This window comes from Penicillium digitatum, chromosome 1 (assembly GCF_016767815.1).
Source record: "Penicillium digitatum chromosome 1, complete sequence".
Taxonomy (NCBI): domain Eukaryota; kingdom Fungi; phylum Ascomycota; class Eurotiomycetes; order Eurotiales; family Aspergillaceae; genus Penicillium; species Penicillium digitatum.
Window position 1 is genome coordinate 2311740 of NC_089384.1, and position 18906 is coordinate 2330645.

At 49.2% G+C, this 18906-nt stretch overlaps 9 protein-coding genes across 9 annotated transcripts; 5 read left to right on the forward strand and 4 right to left on the reverse strand.

The window, feature by feature from the left end:
- Positions 1-309: 309 nt before the first annotated feature.
- Positions 310-1039, forward strand: Pdw03_3097 (Deoxyuridine 5'-triphosphate nucleotidohydrolase; the record flags this gene model as incomplete). The annotated part of the gene is made up of 3 exons (XM_014677044.1): positions 310-619; positions 728-900; positions 956-1039. The coding sequence occupies 3 exons, from the start codon at positions 310-312 to the stop codon at positions 1037-1039; spliced, it is 567 nt and encodes a 188-aa protein (XP_014532530.1).
- Positions 1040-1330: 291 nt separating this feature from the next.
- Pdw03_3098 (Phosphomethylpyrimidine kinase type-1) lies at positions 1331-2727 on the reverse strand (the record flags this gene model as incomplete). Its single annotated transcript, XM_066100381.1, has 6 exons — positions 1331-1967; positions 2027-2144; positions 2199-2411; positions 2466-2545; positions 2620-2630; positions 2680-2727. 6 exons carry the CDS (start codon positions 2725-2727, stop codon positions 1331-1333), a joined length of 1107 nt encoding a protein of 368 aa, XP_065955781.1.
- Positions 2728-3776: 1049 nt separating this feature from the next.
- On the forward strand, positions 3777-4646 carry Pdw03_3099 (C6 transcription factor, putative; the record flags this gene model as incomplete). The annotated part of the gene is made up of 1 exon (XM_014677042.1): positions 3777-4646. One exon carries the CDS (start codon positions 3777-3779, stop codon positions 4644-4646), a length of 870 nt encoding a protein of 289 aa, XP_014532528.1.
- A 540-nt stretch (positions 4647-5186) lies between these two features.
- Positions 5187-7655, reverse strand: Pdw03_3100 (Protein mesA; the record flags this gene model as incomplete). Its single annotated transcript, XM_014677041.1, has 3 exons — positions 5187-6878; positions 6936-6996; positions 7045-7655. 3 exons carry the CDS (start codon positions 7653-7655, stop codon positions 5187-5189), a joined length of 2364 nt encoding a protein of 787 aa, XP_014532527.1.
- Positions 7656-8497: 842 nt separating this feature from the next.
- Positions 8498-9522, forward strand: Pdw03_3101 (Calmodulin, putative; the record flags this gene model as incomplete). Its single annotated transcript, XM_014677040.1, has 3 exons — positions 8498-8500; positions 8559-9030; positions 9098-9522. The coding sequence occupies 3 exons, from the start codon at positions 8498-8500 to the stop codon at positions 9520-9522; spliced, it is 900 nt and encodes a 299-aa protein (XP_014532526.1).
- Positions 9523-9904: 382 nt separating this feature from the next.
- On the forward strand, positions 9905-11342 carry Pdw03_3102 (RabGAP/TBC; the record flags this gene model as incomplete). Its single annotated transcript, XM_066100382.1, has 3 exons — positions 9905-10351; positions 10408-11165; positions 11219-11342. The coding sequence occupies 3 exons, from the start codon at positions 9905-9907 to the stop codon at positions 11340-11342; spliced, it is 1329 nt and encodes a 442-aa protein (XP_065955782.1).
- A 591-nt stretch (positions 11343-11933) lies between these two features.
- Positions 11934-13340, forward strand: Pdw03_3103 (Cytochrome P450; the record flags this gene model as incomplete). Its single annotated transcript, XM_014677038.1, has 1 exon — positions 11934-13340. One exon carries the CDS (start codon positions 11934-11936, stop codon positions 13338-13340), a length of 1407 nt encoding a protein of 468 aa, XP_014532524.1.
- A 336-nt stretch (positions 13341-13676) lies between these two features.
- Pdw03_3104 (Nucleotide-binding, alpha-beta plait) lies at positions 13677-15031 on the reverse strand (the record flags this gene model as incomplete). Its single annotated transcript, XM_014677036.2, has 4 exons — positions 13677-14439; positions 14499-14691; positions 14743-14899; positions 14954-15031. 4 exons carry the CDS (start codon positions 15029-15031, stop codon positions 13677-13679), a joined length of 1191 nt encoding a protein of 396 aa, XP_014532522.2.
- Positions 15032-15084: 53 nt separating this feature from the next.
- On the reverse strand, positions 15085-15675 carry Pdw03_3105 (uncharacterized protein; the record flags this gene model as incomplete). The annotated part of the gene is made up of 3 exons (XM_066100383.1): positions 15085-15219; positions 15374-15424; positions 15628-15675. The coding sequence occupies 3 exons, from the start codon at positions 15673-15675 to the stop codon at positions 15085-15087; spliced, it is 234 nt and encodes a 77-aa protein (XP_065955783.1).
- Positions 15676-18906: the final 3231 nt, after the last annotated feature.

The window sequence follows — 18906 nt, forward strand, 5'->3', positions numbered from 1 at the left end:
AAAACTGATACGTAGAAAGATGCATTAAATGCCCCAGCACCGCATCTCCTCGGCGTGACTGGGGGACCTCGGCCCCAGCAACTCCTCGGCGTCACCGCTCCCCCTCGAGCGGGGAGGAAACAAACAGAACAAACATCCGGCGCGTCCCAGCGGTGAAACGCGCAGTCGAGCGTGGAGCTCACCGCAATTTTTGTGAAGCGAGGGGGGATTCGTCACTTGCTTTTAGGCAATTCACGGTGGGACCGGATTATTTTAACCCTCTATCCACTCAACTCGATCTCCGATCCTCCAACCGTTTTTGTGTTTACCATGACCAAAGAGACCACCCCACCACTCCAAGAGAAATCTCTCCCCGCGCACAATCCGCCTTCCCTGCCTGCCTCTCCGTTGCCGAAACGATCCAAGCCAGACACTATGACTACCCCGGCCGTCACCTCAATTCAGCAGCCGCTGCCCCCGCTGCTTGTTAAGAAGCTTGTTGAGTCGGCCCAGGCTCCGACTCGCGGCTCGGCTTTTGCGGCTGGGTATGATCTCTACGCCGCGAAGGAGACTGTTATCCCCGCTAAGGGCAAGAGCGCTGTTGATACTGGCATTGCTATTGCTGTACCTGAAGGAACTTGTATGTGACTATCATCTGTGATGGGGATTGAGATTGGGAACTTTGGCGAAGCTCTTTGCTGAGGCTGAGTTGGGCTCATTGTGAATGCGATACTGATGATGAAAATAGATGGCCGCATTGCTCCCCGTAGCGGTCTTGCCGCTAAGCACTTCATTGACACCGGTGCTGGTGTCATTGATGCTGACTACCGCGGTGAGGTCAAGGTGCTTCTCTTCAACCACTCTGACGTCGATTTCCCGGTCAAGGCGGGTGATCGTATTGCCCAGCTGGTTCTGGAGCGGGTGAGTTCCAGCTATCAGTGTTGTTGTCTGTGTGTATCTGTCTGACCAGTTCTAGATCTACACCCCTGAAGTGAGCGTTGTCGAGGAACTAGAGGAGAGTGTCCGCGGTGCGGGTGGATTCGGTAGCACTGGTATTTAAGGGCCGGGCTATACCTCAGTACAAAGTTGGGAGGACAGCCGAAAATTAGTTGGGTTCTGGGTTTAAGAAAAACTTAGTTATGATTACATGTATTCGAGATTATGCGTGACTGAATGAACAAAAGATGCATTAAAATTTACATGCTTGATTCACCAATCAAATCTATTTACAACCCGAACCGGATTTTCTATAGAAATGGCCACTGACCCGGCTTTGTCTTAAATTCTCCCGAGATCCGTCTATCATCTATTCATGCCACATGCAAAAGATATTCAAACCCCCAGTCAAATACTAGCGCAGATCCTTAGGAAGATCCTCCTTCTTCCAATCCTGCACCTCAAACAGAATCTTCGGATCTCGCAAAACCCGCGTATTCCTCACAAGTCTAACCTCGGCAGCCTTCGTTCTGCGCAAATAATCTCTCTTTTGCAATTCCACCGCTGACGCCTTTCCATCCAACGCAGGAACAGCAACCGCCAGCTCCGCATCCCGACTCTCCAGCGTCCGCTCCAGAACACTATGCATACTGGACAGAACCTTGACCGTCGAACTAGCCAGCGGCAAATCCGTAGCCGCAACGTCGTCGGGCGAAACCCACGACTTGGTCGTGCGCAACCCATCCACTGCAGAAACGGCCTCGCTTAGACGCGCGACGGTCAGCGCTGCGAACATATCGCCCGTCCCGCTGAAGAAGCAGTCCAGCGCTGGGACGTCGACGCGGAATAGTCGCGGTGACCCGTCGGAGCGAGTGGTTGAGCCGATGACTGTTAGGAAGTTTTCTGGTGGGGGTGGGGTTGAGCCTGATTGGGAGAGTTTGAAGAGTTGCACTGAGGTGATTATCACGTGCGGCACCGAGTAGAGCCTGTGGATGGCCGTTACAGCCGAAGCGAGGGTTTCTAGTGAGGTTATTTTGACGCCGGAGAGGGTCCTTTGATATCTGGTTTAGTGGTCTGCCTGGGGTATGACGTTGAGGTCTGGGTGACTTACTCGGCTTCAAACTGGTTAGGTAAAATCAAATCCGCAAAAGGGATGATTTTTTTGTATGCGGGGACTACGTCGTCGTTGACATAGAGTCGGCCTTGGTCGCCCATGACTGGGTCCAGGACTAAGATTTGTATCAGCTTCTGTATCTGGGAAAGATAGCAAGACTGTTCCTTACCCCAGAAAAATGACCCGGGCTTCTTCTCTGCTTTCTCTTGCAGGTCAATGCCGATGGTGCCCACTGATTCCACGGCTGCTGCACTCGGGGCGTAGCCGGATAGCATGACATCGAAGTCCGTGAGGTTACTCTGGCACAACCCCTGGTAAAGGTCTGAAATTTCCTGTGCGGTGGCACGAGTTCCCTTGAATTGGCGGTAGCCTGTGTGGTTACCTGCAATTGCCTGTGAGTCAGGGTTCGGATTGAGACGGCCGGGTTGCAACGTACTGAAGTGGACCGTGTTCAAGGCGGCGACTTCACAGCCCAGGGATTGCATGACAAACGTTGCCATTGTGTTTCCGACATGGCTGGAGAAAAAGGTGTAAGTAAATTGACTTCAATGGTGTCTTCTAGATTTGGTAAACCGCGTTATCAGTCTTACCCGTAGACTACCTAGTGGAGCGTCAGTTTCTGATCCGTCGGAGTCGGTAATTTTACTTACATGGCTGGCAACAGCCAGAACTCTGGTCTCAGGTACTAATGAGTCCATGATCAGTTCAAGTAAAGCTGAATTGAAAAAGAGTCTATCAAGTATGTTGTCTCTGTGTGGGGGTCAGAGGGGATGATTTACCGAAATTCCTCTTACCTAATTGGCTCCAAGAACCGAGTCCGTTATCAGAGAATCAGACATGGAGAAAAGAAGAAATCATTGGATTGTACGGAGTACTCCGTACTAATTACACGTGTGATCTATTAATATTAAAGGATCAAACTATAAAATCAATGATGCTATGGAGTACGGACTACAATTTCCAAGTTCCCAAATCAATGCCCAAATCAGGAATGATCTTCCACATCCCAACCTCGGGCTACACGATCTTACTTGACCGGACTAAATTTCATGTCTATCCTACCTTGTCCTTCATGCTTCGAGCACGGAACTCTCCAAATGATGATATGCCAATCGGACGGGAATAGGAACAGGGGGAAAAGCAAAAAACCGAATATCACAAGACGACACTCAGAGTATGTCTTTCCTAAGTGGTCTCGACTTCATAACTGGGGAATGGATTTACTCTCGATGCTCTTGCACTAATAATTCAACAGAATATCCTGAACCAAAGCTCCACCGGTCTAGTTCGGGAGTCTAGCGGATTGGTAGGTTCTTGGCCTTGGCCTTGGATCCGAATGCCTTGAACTCTAAAAAGGCCCATTTTAGGCTTTTCGGCGACTTGGGTCAACGGATCTTTCTCAACTTCATCTTCAACTTCAACTTCACCACTTCACCACTTCACCTCCAGGGGAGACTCCTCTGCCACTCCTTTCAAATGATGTCCTAAACATCATTCTTAATTCGTCTTACAATGCTGGAAGAAGCACTTCTTTGTTTCCCTTGCCGACCAACAGCTCTGTCACTCATTTAACAAAGACTGTCCTTGCTCATAATAATTCAGACTTGACCGTTTAATGTCTTCGCGATCTCAAGTCGACACTCTAACGATGTCCCGTCTTTGTCATATCTACAACCTCCTAATCCTAATTACTAATCTCTGTCTATCACCCACATGGGCCCAATCAGTGGAACCCACAGATCTGGCCATGCCACGATCGGCCTGGCACCCAAGTGGAGAGATCAAGATTCCAGAGCGTCAATCACTACAAGTACCCACAGAGGAAACAACAGTGCGCCGACGAACAATCGTCACAGCATCAACCTCTACCACAACAGGGATGCCAAAGCCCTATGACACTCTCTCGTATAACTTCGCCAACGAAAGTACCTGCATCAACTTCTTCGCGAAATGGCGCGCAAACACAACAATCTCAAACTGCAACGCCATCTCCCTTCTGATCGAGAACTCCAACGCCTTCTTCCACACCCTCAGTTCAGCGTCCGCAACATCCCGCATCCTGGATACATCCTGCTCGGCGAATGTCACACAATGCGCGTCCATCATGACCGCCCTTGCAGCCGATCTTGTCAAACCTGAAAACTGCGGCGACGACTATGAAAACGGGAACTCTGTCGTCAAGGGCATGTATCGCGATCTGGTCGCTTACGAACCAGTGTATCGCGCCACTTGTCTCACAAACCCATCTACCAAGGACTACTGCTTCGTCGACGCGGTGGCAAATTCCACAGCACCCGATGATTACAACGTTTACCTTTTGCCCCTTGGTACCCCGCTTACCGTCGGAGTTGTGCCGACTTGTAATAGGTGCTTAAAGGTGACGATGGATCTCTTTTCGGGGTGGGCGAGACGGAATGGGCAGTCTCTTGATTCGACTTATCTCCCCTCGGCGAAGATTGTCAATGCCAATTGTGGTGATGATTTTGTGTCGACTAATATCACTGTTGGATCGGCGGATGTCATGGCTGGGGCGGGTCTTGCCGTCCCCTTGCCTAAATTTGGAATTGTCTCTGTCGTGGCCTTGGCTCTTGGTGTCATGCTGACAGATGTCTTTTGATCTGGGTTCTTCTTCCTTTTCTTTCTTGTTCATACCTACACTCTCTCTTCTTGTTCATCCTTTGGGGTCCGTCTGCCCGGCTGGGTATGGCCATGGTTGATGTCAGCGAGCGTGTTTGAGCTTCCTGGTTTGATCCTCTGATCTGTATGTAATTTCTAGTGACAATGTCCATATTTCTCTCTGTAGCAGTAATTCACTCGTTTCTTTAATCCCTCTCGTGTCCGATCGGATTTGGCTAGATTCGAATCCATCATCTTTGTTAAAAAACTGAAATTCGTCTATTCCAAAATGGACTGGGTCATAAAATAGATTCCTTGGTCAGCTTGTAAGTATTCACAGACATATCCACCGCCAGCATAACAGAGGAAAGATAACCAAAACAAAGAAATCGCATCTGGAATCATGAGTCGAGTACGCATAGGTCGTGACGTATAAAGGAATCTGGCAAGGATAGCAACAAAAAAAAGAAAGAAAAAAAAGCAAAAAAAAACGCTCACTGACAAGCATTGCTATAAAAAAAATTGAATCCGCATTTATTCATCAGCTCCTCCGCTTCAACCCAATTCCCATAGCAACGCCGACAAGACTCTGGGGCTCACCACCAAAGCTCGCCCCAAAACTCGTAGGTACGGGCGATCCGCCACCAGAGATAGGACTCTGTGTAGCGGCATCTCGTTCCCGTTTCACACGGATATGCCCCAGCTTCGCGAAGCGGCTAACATGCGCCCAGAAATGGCGGCCAGCTGGGTGTACGGCGATGCGATCGAGAAGATCGGCCGTCGCTTCGCGGACAGCTTGGTCCGGGTGGAATAGGCCCATGCTGACATAGAAAAGACCGGCCTGGTTCTCCGGTGCGACAGTTAAGAGCTGGCAGATGCCCGCGTAGTCCTGAACGGAGCGGGAGAAAGCGAGGTAGATGGAAGCAGCTTCGGAGTGGGTGAGTTTGATGGCGCGGAGACGGTCGTGATGATGGTGAATATCTGGGCGTTGGATTGGGCGCGCGGGGAAGTACATTGCGGCTATGTCTTGGATGTAGGAGTAGTAGGAGCGGGTGTTGCGCCAGCCTTCGATTCGGGATACAGAGGCTGAGAGTTCGCGTTGTTTGGCGGTGTCGTCTGTCCATACATAACCGTGCCCCCGGAGAGTTGTTGGATCCGAGGCGTCGCTTTGGTGGCCTGTCGGGCTGTCTGGGGAGAGTTCTTCGCCTGGGCCGATGACGTAGAGATTTGACGCACCATAGACTGTTTCTTCAAAGGCTGCAGCGACGCGGACAAATTTTGTTATGTAGGCGCGCCACTTTGCGCGGATGACATTCTCGCCGTGGCGTTGGCTGATGCTACGGAGAATGTCTTCCATGAACAATGTGTCGCCGGTTGGGTCGTGGGTTGCGTGGGATGCATTGTTGGCCAGGAGGGAATTTTGCTGCTGGAAGAATAGAAGCCCTTCTGTTACCGGTGCAGGTTCAACATGACTTGAGATCTTGATCCGGCCCGTCGGGAGGTCGCACATAACGTCCCACCATTCAGGATGGTTGGCAAATGTAGGGTTTGTGACCCCTGCAATAAACCCAGGTACTTTCAGGAGATCGTCGATCTTGGATAGATCAGTATAAGGGAATGCATGGCGAGTAAATCCACGCAGAATGCCACCGGATGCAAGAGCGCAGGCCGCCAGGACCGCCTCTGCAACCTCTCCTGATGGCCGGTTGTGTCCTAGGAATACCACCCGCTTCTGGGTGAGAATAGCGTTGACAAGAACAATAACGGGGTGTGTGAATGGTCCGCTGGTTGTCAAATGGGGATGCGCTGTGAAAGCCTGGGGAGATGCGGCATGCGGTACAGCGAACGTCTGAATGAGCTGGATGAGGGAGAAGTCTCCAACAGTCTCCGGCCAAATCACCGTCGGAATTTTGACTGGAATGGGGATGTCATTATAGACCACTTTCGACTCGTATTCATGTGTATCCCGCGGTAGGGCGTATCGACTCATTTTCTTTGGTGACGGCGGATATTCCCCATCCTGGAGTTCTTCTTCTTCCCGCTGGCGGATCATTTGCTCGAACTTCTCCAGGAACATATCTTTAGTGTTGCTAGATTGCAGGATATGTCGCTCGAGTATCGACATTTTTGGCATTAACGAAAGGTCCATAGCGTTTACCGCGTCATAGAGAGATGCCAGAGTTTCGGGGAAAGGAGATTTGAAGTAGTCCTCCAGTGCTAGGAGTAGTAAAGGCTGTACAATAGTCAGAATTGCCTGGGTGTCAGGGCTAGATGTAGCATAGTAGCTTACTTTGTAAATGTGGAGGAATGAATGTCGAGTACAAATTGCCATTGCCTTCACTACTGCGCCTCTGTTTGCTGTTAGCACTCGCACATTCAGACACAACAGGACAACTTACCTTCGGACAGTGTTATCTTGCTTCGTGTTGACAAGATTCAGCACATACATCAGGGGTGGCCCTTCACCACTCTCATCATCGCTGCTCTCAGGGTCATCGGAGATCTCGTCCAAGTTCTCGTCCTGAATATCAGCTTCCTCCGGGCTTCCATGGTAATGTGATTTCCGCTTTCTTTTCCTCTTTCCAACTGCTGAATCTATATCTTCGTCACCACTAGTGTCTTTGTGTAAGAAGAACATGGTCCAGTCCTGACTCCGCACATGCGTTTGATCGGGTAGCATCAGCTCTGCAAGCATACTCTCATCACCGCTGATGGCAGCGGGATATTGGTGCTCCATGATCGGGCCCCGATCAATGTGGAAGGACGCAACCAGGATGTATTCCACATGGCGCTCCGGCGAGTCGAGTGGGTACTGTGCTTTGCAGCGGCGTGGCCTGGAGCTCGAGGCCGCATTCTCTGTGGATCTTCTTCGATAAGAGCCATGTGAGCTGCTAGGCGAACGTCCGATGAAGGAGGCCGCAGGCGAGAGCCGAGGAAGACCGATTGTTTGGCGGTTGTTCGAGGCGGAGAGCGAGTCGTTCGACGGTCGATACGGTAGTATTGTTGCCATCTTCTGGGGATGTTGGGGATAGAGGACTGCTCCGAGCCAAACTATAAATTGAGTCGCATACCGGGGAGCACAAAGAGCACACCGTCAAGGGCCAATGATAATAATAGTAGATTTAATTGTCTTGACTTAACTGTTCAGGGGCTAAGAGGGGTTAAGAAAAAGGACGATTTCTCCACAGTGGAGAGGCGATAAGCCGATAAGGGGATCCATACAACAGTCCAGGGTTGAATAAATATGGCCCCCGGGAAGGAAGATGATCTATCAGATGCAAATTTCCCTTTCTTTTATGCCGCTCGTTGTAGATCTTTTCTATATGTTTTGCCACAAAACTGACGTATCAAATTACTCCAGTTCTACCCGGAGTACGGAGTAGAACGTCTACAGAAACAAATATTCGCCACGTCTGGATGTCTCACCCAATGTAGAATAGCGAAAAGCAACTCACCTGGAAAGATGTTTAATTTACTACATAGTTTGCACACAAAATATGCTTCGTACTTGAACCCTTAGAAACCCATCGAGGGCTGATATGCGAGCATGGTTCCTTTTAGATCTATGAACACTGCATGCAAAGTTTGCAACACCGAGCCAGCCAGATTCTTAATTGGATTCCAAAAACAGACTTCATCTACCTATCAAACAGGGTAAAATTCAATGTATTAAACCCTGATAAGGTACCTACAAAATACCACAGAAGATCGAAGTGTATGTGTTGATATAGATCGCACAGGGCGGTGGGAAAGACGGTGGCAAAATGATGTTGTTGTGCCGGGTTTGTTTACTTCGATAAGCTAGCCGTCGTCATAGGAAGTTTACAGTTCTGCTCACACGCAATTTTCATCATGGTAAGTGAGAATATTGAGCGATGATCTACCTATTCAAGACTAATCAACGATTACCTAGGCCAACAACCCCACATTCAAACCATCGCCCTTATCCTTTGGTTCGCCGAGGGCATCCCCATTCCGGCGCCCATCCACTCCAAGCTCCCCGCCCTCAGCCAGTCGCACAGGAGGCACCCCAGGGAGCTCTCCCGGTCGGGCATATACACCTATGGTATCTCCCAGCAAGCTCAATCAATCATATACAGTAGAGGATGGTGAATCGCGTTCTCCGAAGAGCGAGCAGCCCATTCCCCAGCCGAACTTTGGCAGAGAGCTCTCTCCTTCCCCCACGAAAGAAGCGCAGTCGCCAGGCAGCTCATCCCCGATTCTTGGGATACGGACGGGTGTATTTACCGCCCCGGCTGGCGATGCAGCTGGGAACCTATCAGCGCAACAAGTGAGGGAGATCAGAGAAGCTTTCCAGGTTCTCGATCGGGATAATGATGGGCTTGTGGACAAAGATGATGTGATTGATGTGCTGACAACATTGGGTAGGAAGAATATCTATACATTGTTTTTTGAAGTTGGCATAAGGAACTAATAGGAGTGTGTGAACAGGCCAAGACTCGTCCTCCTCTACGCTCTCGCGCTTCTTCCCTCCAGGATCCGGACAAACTATGAACTTCCCAACTTTTTTGAATACACTTTCTGGGCTAATGGCATTAATGTCACCTTTGCAAGAGCTTCTCAACGCTCTTGCCGCATTTGATGACGATGACAACGGGCAAATCGACGCCACTGAACTACGCGATGCTCTGCTACATACTTCCCCAGAAGACGGGGAGGAACGCTTAACTGAAAGACAGATCGATGAAGTCTTCAGTGGGTTTGTAGGGCGCCCAGCATTTATTGGTCGGGGAGCGAAGTCAGGCGGGATCGGCAAGAGGGGAGAGGTTTTCCAGTATCAGGAATTTGTGCGCAGCGTCATGGGTGGGGAGAACGGAAATAGTGCTAAGCATGAAGGAGATGCCGCAAATGTATGAACTGCTATCATGAATATGGGTTTCAATTGAGTTGGCGTTGGGGGGGGGGGGGAGGGTGTTGCGTCTGGTAAGGTTTTGGGCAGTTGACAGATTCCAAGGCTGTAGCAGCTAAAATCAGACTATTTAAAGCTTGTCATGAAGGATCTTGTACTTTTAGACATTCAATTGCCAATGAGAATTTTCGATAAAAGCAGTAAAATAAGTAAGTAGTGAAAGTGGAGGTAGAAGTATACGTCGGAGCAAACGCCTTCCGCATTTCATCGGCAGAAAAGCTCCAGCCACCACGATCTGATACACTCCACCCCGCCAACTGCGCTCTTCTTACCCCGTTTCCTAAAGATGTCTGATCTTGGCCCTCCAATGCAGACCTGACCACAGAAATATGGCCAAACCTCAGCCCTCTTGGGCCCTTGGCGTCCCGGGCCCCGACTCACCCGCATCGCCGCGAACCATGCGAACCCTCCGAAAGATCCAATCCCACCAAGTGCTGTCAACCTCTAGCGCTCTCATTGCCCAGACCCGGACCTCTCGTCAAGCTAGGTCTCCTGAAGCTGATCCTGAATCTGCAGCAACTCCTGGTGCTGCAACGCGAGTGCGCGCGCATCGCCGAGCTCGATCAAACAGCGATGCTTCTCGTGAAGCTGCAGCAACACCACCTGTGACTCAGAGACGACCCGCGCGTAAAACAGGGTCTGGGATCGGTTTAAAGCGATCGTTTCTGGAGAATCTTTTGCGCGATGGACCGCAGAGTTCAAATCCACACGAGGGACTGCGCGAGCTCAAATACCTCGTCCTATCCAGCCGAGTGGATGCTGACGGAGATGGCATGGTGAGGAGAACCCAGTCTTGTTTGCAAGGTTAATGTCTAACACTTCGCAACTATAGTCGCCATACCGAATCTACCTCTGGCTGGCCCTCCTCGACATTCCTCCTATGCCAACCGATGACTACCTTGCTCTCATCCACCGCGGCCGTTCTCCTGCTTACGCCAAAATTCGTAATGACACTTTCCGCACACTAGCCACAGACCCTCTCTTTAAACGCCGAGTTACAGAAGCAAGCTTGATTCGCCTCCTGAACGCTGTGGCATGGAAACTCCACGATTCCAGGCCAAAACCTCGGTCTCGACAGACATCCTCTCGGCCCCGTGAGATGGAGCTTCTATTTAACGCGCCAGCCAGCGTTGAAGAGGAGTCCCCCTTTGGTGGGGAGCTAGAGACAGTCTCTAATAGCACCACAACTGATTCGACCATGTACGTCCAAGGCATGAATGTCCTGTGTGCGCCGTTCCTCTATGCTGCCCGCAGCGAGGTGGAAGCATTCGCTCTGTTCCACTACTTTGTCACACGCGAATGTCCAGGCTACATCCGTAATACTATGGATGGAGTCCACAAGGGTCTTCGTTTGGTCGACCGATGCCTTGAGATTGTGGAGCCCAAGCTTGCAGTATATTTATTCTCGAAGGGGATGCACGCCGAGCTGTACGCATTCCCCTCGGTATTGACTCTCTGTGCCTGTACGCCTCCATTGCCAGAGGTATTGCATCTATGGGATTTCTTATTTGCCTATGGATCACATCTGAACATTCTGTGCATTGTTGCCCAACTAATCCGCATGCGGGACCTAATTTTCGATAGTCCGAGGTAGTTACAGCTTGTTCTTTGGATTTCGTTATCATAAGCTAACTTGAGTATAGCCCGAACAAAATCCTCCGCTCATTCCCTCCCCTTGATGCAAAGGAGATCATTGCTTTGACCGTTCTTCTCGTTCGTAAGATTCCAGAGGACCTTTACGCAGAGATGATCAGCCATGCAAAATAGACATAATCGAAGCTCACAGAGAAACTCTTACCGAAAAAGAGATAATTGTCAAACTACCTGGGTTTCAGAGTGGCGTTTTTGAGATGATTGATCGCAACAATTGGGTATGGTGGCTGGATGGGATATGAGACTTACATTGACGAACACCCAAGATAATACGCTTTTTTTTTAATGAATTAATGATTATACACAAATCTTGGCTCGTTTCCTTTTTTTTTTTAAGAGAATGCACTTGAACTGAGATATCTTTCTCTGATTTAGACGGTTAGAATTATAATGCTTTGCTGTGGAACATGTTGCTTCCCTGCTTGGTTAAAGGGAGAAACCCTACTTTTTCTGAGAACAACCCGAAAATTGTTTGTCGCTGCCTCATTTTGCACACGTTCGCGCGGAACATGGGATCAGTTTTGTACACTACTTCTAAGATTGTCATTTCCAAAAAAGAATTGAAAGACTGGAGATGATCAAGACAAAGAAGACATCTTCATCCACAACCGGGAAGACTTAAGACTACTTATATCGTCCACATTATAAGTGTGGCTCTGTAACTGAAAACTTATTCGTCAATCTATCATTGCTCAACTATTCAAAATGTCCCCAGCTCCGGCAACTATCATCCTCGCCATATCCCTTCTTCTGATTGTGATCTGGGGCAAGAGGCAGAAAGCCCATTCCCAATCAAGTGACCCAGCAATATGCCGCCAGATCATTGCTGGCGTGCTCAAATCCACAGAAAAGCAGCAACCCAATACCCTGTCGCCGCATCAAGCGAAAGCGATGGCCAATAGACATCTTCCAATCGCCTTTGGAATCGACAACGCTTTCACACGCCCAGATAGTGCCCATGCCACCATGTTCGTCGAGAAAGTCAAACCGTTAATCAATCTATCGGCAAAGCAGTGGTACAGCGTATCCGAGTTCGCCAGAGTCACGACCAGCTACTGGATCGAGCATGGCTTTCCCGGACCGGATCATAACGGCAGCAACACTTGTCACAAAGAAAAGAGCAAGGGCACCCGCAATCATATCAGTACTACCTGCAATCGAATCAACCTCGCCAGTATGGTGCAGTTACTTTCATTGAAGGTCGTGCTATGGCTGTTTTTCAACCACAAGACTCAAGACCAGACATGTGATGCGAATCTACTGAGCCTAGCACAGTCCATAAATCGAATCTGGATATCTTCCAAGCTGAAAGCTACGGAGGATGATGTTCCCAGATTTGAAGACGATGCATTGCTTCAGACATCGCTGGTTAACCTCTTTGGTACTCACGATCACCCGGAGGAAAACCCCTTGAACGTAATCCTGCCTTCCTTCGAGACCATGTGGCGCGTCGTCTTGCGAGCTTTCCTGGAGATCAGATTTGCAACTGGGAAGGAAGTACCTGCGTGGCGGCGGACGATGATTGCTTTTGCTTCTCAGCCCACAAAGTCCCAATTTGAGGCAGGCCTCACGTTGTTGCCCAGTCGCTCCAGGCCCGAATCCAGCAATGGCTCCAACTTGGGTGATGCACGAGGTGTTTGGACTTCACCCAGTGCAAAGAACATTGTCAGTGAATCCCTTCGCCTGTACGTACCTACAAGGCACATTCATCGAGCGTATCAGTGGGACCAGGGTGTGGCGACATCGCTTGAAATCAAGTCTGCTGACATCGAGGGATGTCATTTGAGGTCTGATTTCTGGGGTTCTAGTGCAGAGAGATTCAATCCGGATCGCTGGTCTGAGATTACATCCGCACAGGGAGATGCTTTTATGCCATTCGGTTGTCCGCCCTTTGAATGTCCTGCGAAGCCGATTTTCGGGCCGAGGATGATTGGAGTTTTGGTTGGCGCTCTTCTAGCAGCCATGGAGGACAAGGACCAATTGAGTTCTTGGACTTTGGATTGTGAGGATGGGAGAGTGTTGGGACACCTCACGTCTGGGAGGAAGTTGTGCCCGCATAGAAATGCCTACACGGAACTGTATCTAGTGCGGTCTTGGACTAGGGAAGAGTGAATCGAAATCTAGGCAAATTCATTTTTAGAATGCAAGTACAGTTCTAATTCAAAGATGAAGTGAACAGGGGCTTGAGATCGTAACCACTCGCCAAGCTTGAGTGTCTATGAAGATTAATGGTGGGCATCACAGCGAAGAGATAGCTTTATTTTTTTTTTTTACCAGGGTATTTGGAGCTAAAAGGATCTAGACGCCTTATGAAGCACTAAATAGATCACATTGGACACGGTCAAAACAACCTCTAGCAAAAATTCATAAAGAAGCAAGGCACAGGGAAAACGTATGTATATGTAAATATCTACCACCTTCAACCTCGAATAATACAGATCCACTCTATCATGGAGGCGCAGACGTCGACAAACCCCCACTCCACCTATTTAACCCAGACCCATCTATCACCAGCGGCTTGCATTTATCAACAGTGTTCGCCTCTGCAGTCATCTCATCAGCCCACGACTGACACGCATCCCCATAACCTGGCACCGATCCCGCGGTATCTGAGCCATCACAAACCCCATCAAAGCTAACGGCCCTCACGAGAAGCGAGCCACGATTAATCTTCACACTAATCCGCGACCCCATGAAGCTGCAATTATTGAACATGGTCACAGTACACTGAGCATCCTCCGCTGTTCGCATCGTGACCAAGCCACGCAGCTGGCCATGTTCATCGATCGAGTCCGTAGCGACTATGCTGCATTGCTCGACAGTGCCGGCTGTTTGCAGAAGTGCTTTTAGATCGGTGCATGTAGTAGTCGAGTTCAAGTTCTCGATTGTGACGGCTCGTTGATCTGGGTAGAAAGATGGGGAGCTGGGGTCTGTGCCCGTGGCGCAAGGGTAGTAGTGCTGGTAGTTGTGCGGTGGATTGTCGCCGCGTGCGTGGTGCATATGGTGTGGAGGGGACATCTGATAGCCTGGCATCATGTTCCACTGCGGCTCGTACATAGAGCCGTTCATAACTGGGGATGGGGGGTAGCACTGCATTGGTTGTGTGTGTGGATCTGGTATCATGGGCATGTATCCTGGTGGCATTTGTATAGGTACCATCATGACACCGTACTCTGGGTATGGATATGGTGGAGTGGCTGGGTGAGAAGATCTGGGGTGAAGGGGAATTAGCTTTTGAACATCTCATTGTTGAGAATGTAGTGAACTCACTCCGGTGATACTGGGGACGGGGGTATCGCCATCTGTCCATGTACCAGTGGAGGCGTGGAGTGGCCAGAGATGTAGCCTGTGGGTATCATTGATGGGCTTCTGGTAGGTCCAGCAATGGGCTTTGTGGGCGTACTGGTCCGCGAGAGTGTGACAACGAGGCTTTGGCCATCCCATCCGCTCGTTGAAAGTCGATCTGTGGCGGTGTTAGGATGGATAATTGGGGATCGTGGGTACTAATACATACGGTACGTTCGCCAGGCCTCGTCTTCATTTTTGACGATGATTTGGCCGATTCCAGTGGGGGTTCCATGGTTATCATCGTATACTACTGCCTGGCGAATATGCAGTGCAGTTTGGCGCACGAGGTCCTTGAGTTCTTGCCAGCGGCAATGAGGTGGAATCTGAAATCCGGGTTAATTTTTGAATGCATTTGACATGCTCCTTATTAAACTCACGCCTTGAAGGAATATTACAAACTCATCATCCGACTTGCGCGACCTGGGATGACCTTTATTACGACCAAGACTCGGCATGGCTGTAAATCTCTCAATGCACCCCGGTATTTTAGTACCGAGAGCGCACCCGCTCAGACGGATGGCTGTAAATAGAGGATAGATGGCGATGCTTGTAAGTAGCCCGGTCCGTTGCCGTTGCGAAATAGTCGGGGCTCGACTTGTCCGACTAAATGTTCGGTTGAGTCCAGAACATAGATACTCGTGCTCTTTGTCAGAGGTTTATGTTAGCTTAGGGTATATAAATATGGCGATGCCTTTGCATTCTCACTCTGCCTGGGCCGTGACTACAGGAACGACATGACCAAGCATCCAGGTGCAATCAAGGTGCCATTCTGAGGAAACGGAAGTGCACAAGCATACCTTTTTAATTTTTATCCCATCGGACAAATGCAAGTTGACGAATTGGTCTGACTGACAAGCTGAGAAAAAAGATCAACCCCTCCAGCTGGACGAAGGTCGAGCAGATTATAAAGCCTTCCAACCAGGAGGGTGTGTTGAGGTTTCACAAGAATGGTGATAGTGTGTAGGATATAGTCGATTAATCTCTTAGGGTTAGTAATAGTCTCTAGTCTTGTTCATGGCTTGCCTGTAGAAATCATGGGGACCCGGAATACTGCACAATCTGGACGAATGGCAACGGCAGAAGGTGAGTAGCCAGTCATAACCACTACGCAATTCCCTTTCCCCTTCAGGCTGAGATATGTCATTTTCGCCATGAGCTCAGCTTTGCTAAATAGTCGAACGCAAGTGGCTCTGTTCCCCGGGTGTAGTCCCACTTGAAGTGGCCACTCTGTAATCTTTCTCCCTCCCCCCCTTTTGCGATCCAAAATATTCATCTCCATCAAATACCGGCTATACCCGTGCACCGAGTCACATCATTTGGAACGGGCTTGACTCGATACAGAGTACTCCGTATGTGTTACACCGCTAGATCCGGATCGGACATGCAGTGACATGCAGAGTAGACTTGTATTCATCACATTGACTGCTGTATCTGTAAGATCGGATCCCTTGAAAAAAAAAAAGCAAAAAAAAAGCACAAAAAGGAAAAAAAAAGAAACGATTTTTTTTAAAGGGATCTACGATCTGAGCGGGTCGCGGGATCATAAGTTCTGGAGTTTTTTTGTTGGAATGAGATCGACTATTGCTGTCTACAACATGTCTACAACATATGCGTCTTTGAGTCTCAAATACGGGGCCTGCAGACATGGAAATCTACAAAGGAGCAGTATCGAAACAGGGTGACTCCGGTTCAAACCCATTCTTGTTCATGAGCACGGACACGTAGATATCTCTCGAGTCACACTGGTCCCAGCAAGTCAGAGTCAGGTATGTGAGCTACTACTCCGTATGTAGTCTATATCCTACCTCTATTGTACACGTCTACTTCCGCACAGATTGAGTGTGAAAAATCTAGTGTCTTACAGATCTTCGAGATCTTCATTTGTGTTGCCCTTCCTTTAATCAGGACCAGTCCGAGAAGGGGGGGAACATAGAACTACAATAGACATGCCACAGGGCATGTGTGACTGTTGATAGGAAACCAAGACAGAATCAAGATAACCATCCACACAGCTACGCACATTCCAAGTGAGGTGGGATTCACATGGTGTGAGACGAAGCTGTACGATGACGATCCGCGGCCAAAGCACTGGGCCTCAGGGGAGAGATCACCGGGCCAATGCGCATATCGACCTCGTTGGTTGACGAAAGGAAGCGAGAAATCGATTTCGAACACAGTTCGGCGCTCAGAGTAATCAAAAAGGATCATTTGATTCACGGGGACTTGAATTCCCCGGATGCCAAATGGGGATGTTGAGGCTTCTTCATGTGACAGATGATTCGCCTGGGGTACTAAAAGTCTCGCGAGTCTACTTGGAAGCAAACAATCATCTTCGGATTTTACCTTTCACAAACGAACGAGGAAGGGAAGCTTTCTACTTAGACAGATTCAATTGGGATATCAGATATTATCAGATATTGTGGCTCGAACGGAATGAGATTAAAAAAAAACCCAGATCGAAGACCAACTCCGTGTCGTACAAAAACTCGATGCAAAACGTATAGAAAAGGGAGAGGCATACAGCACCGCCGTTTACGAAAGATGTTCAACGAGCAAGTGAACCCAGGTGATAGGCAAATCAAGGCGCAAGAGTGCAACATGCAACGTGGAATGTCCTCCGTACATTGTATCCGATCAATGCCGACCGAGTGGAATGATCCAAATGCGGTAATTCCCCAAGCGCAGCTCGGTCCGAAGTCCCGTGGTTCTTGCACCGTGAACCACCGATCCCCGAAGTGCCATTCTCAGTGTCCCAAACACCCAAGAAGCAGTTGACCGAGGTTAATCTGTGCAATCCTCCCCTCTCATCGGTTTTCTTGACTCATGATCAGTGAAGGGCAGGCCGCGCCAGCATAAACCACACAATCTCACAGGAACTCTTGAACTGAGGTCCGAGGCGAAGTCGGGAACAAAGGAAAGTATCGAAGAGACAGGAAAGAATGGTGTTCTGTTCGGGGCCAGTCGCATCTGCCCTTGCGATGAGGGGGGGGGGGGGTGGAACAATTTTATGATGGTTTGAAAGACGATTTGTGATGTTGATCCGATCAACCACTCGCTAGACTTTTCAGATCCTCCAGTTTATTGTGGTTTTGGTTTTGGTTTTGGTGTATCATAATCATCGTGGTTTGTTGATTGTTCTCAATTCACCCCCCGAAGCCAACTTTGGTTGCGCAGCGGCTGCAGTAGTAAGAGTTCATGCCGAATTGAACGATACTACGGCTTGATTGGCCTAGGCTGAGAGATTGTTGACAGCGGGAACATCGGACAATGTCGAGAGTCTGTGGAGAAGTGGCCTCAGATGGACGAGCAACGCTGCCAGTCTGAGGTTGAGGAGTGATTTGTACTGGAGAACTCATTTTTGGATATGACTCCGAGGGAGGATTTGAAGGGGGGAAGGGGGGGGGGAATCGCATGTTTTTGAGTCGAACTCGGAAAAGCGGTTGAGCCCCGTGATTTCTCTCGGTTTACCCCAGTTTTCTTTCAATGATGATTTGACTTGATCAAGGAAAAAAAAAAAAAAAAAAAAAGGGATACGGAATATGAAACAGGGAAAACATCCAATGGTCATTAAATTGGTTTCATACCCAATTCCGTTCTATCCTTCTCCCGAGTAGGTACGGAGTACTTCGCATCCTTTTGCCGATCATCCGTCCAGGGCTTGCAGGCTGCCAAGGCTTGATGCGCTCATTCCAATAACGCTGCTACCTAACGCCGTCGGACATAAATACCTTGGCATTTTCGGTTCTACTCCGTAAAGAATTTCATTTCTAAGGAAATTATTCACCGTCGAAGATAGGAGACATGACATTAATTGTCCAATTAATGACCCCCACTTGATCCAAAACAAAGCTAAATCAGAAAGGGGAATATAAGCTATTTTGACATTCTAAGACTCTCATGTACATTTACGTCGGCATCTCGGGCTTCGCGCCAGCATCCCGATGGAGACACACTTTCCATTTTCACACTCTCTCAAGATGCCGCTTATCTCTTATCTCATATCTCATATCTCATATGTTCAACCCCTTTTAAATTGTTCCGATCGGTCTACCGACTTTTCAGCCCGTCGCCGTAGAGACACAATGCTTACATGCCAGAATGAGAGCCATTAGAACAAGAGCCCCAATTTTGGCCATGAAGAGAGGAAGTTGGATAAGGTGTGGCAATCCTAGGAAGGGAAGCGGAGAGCCGGATGAACCGATAAACTGGTTGGGTAGAAAACATCCCCATGACGGCGAAATCCGATGGATTCCACGAATCGAGCCGGGGCCACGATTAGATTCGCCAGCGACGTCATCACCCCTCCATCACCTTCGTCTCTTTCTCTCAA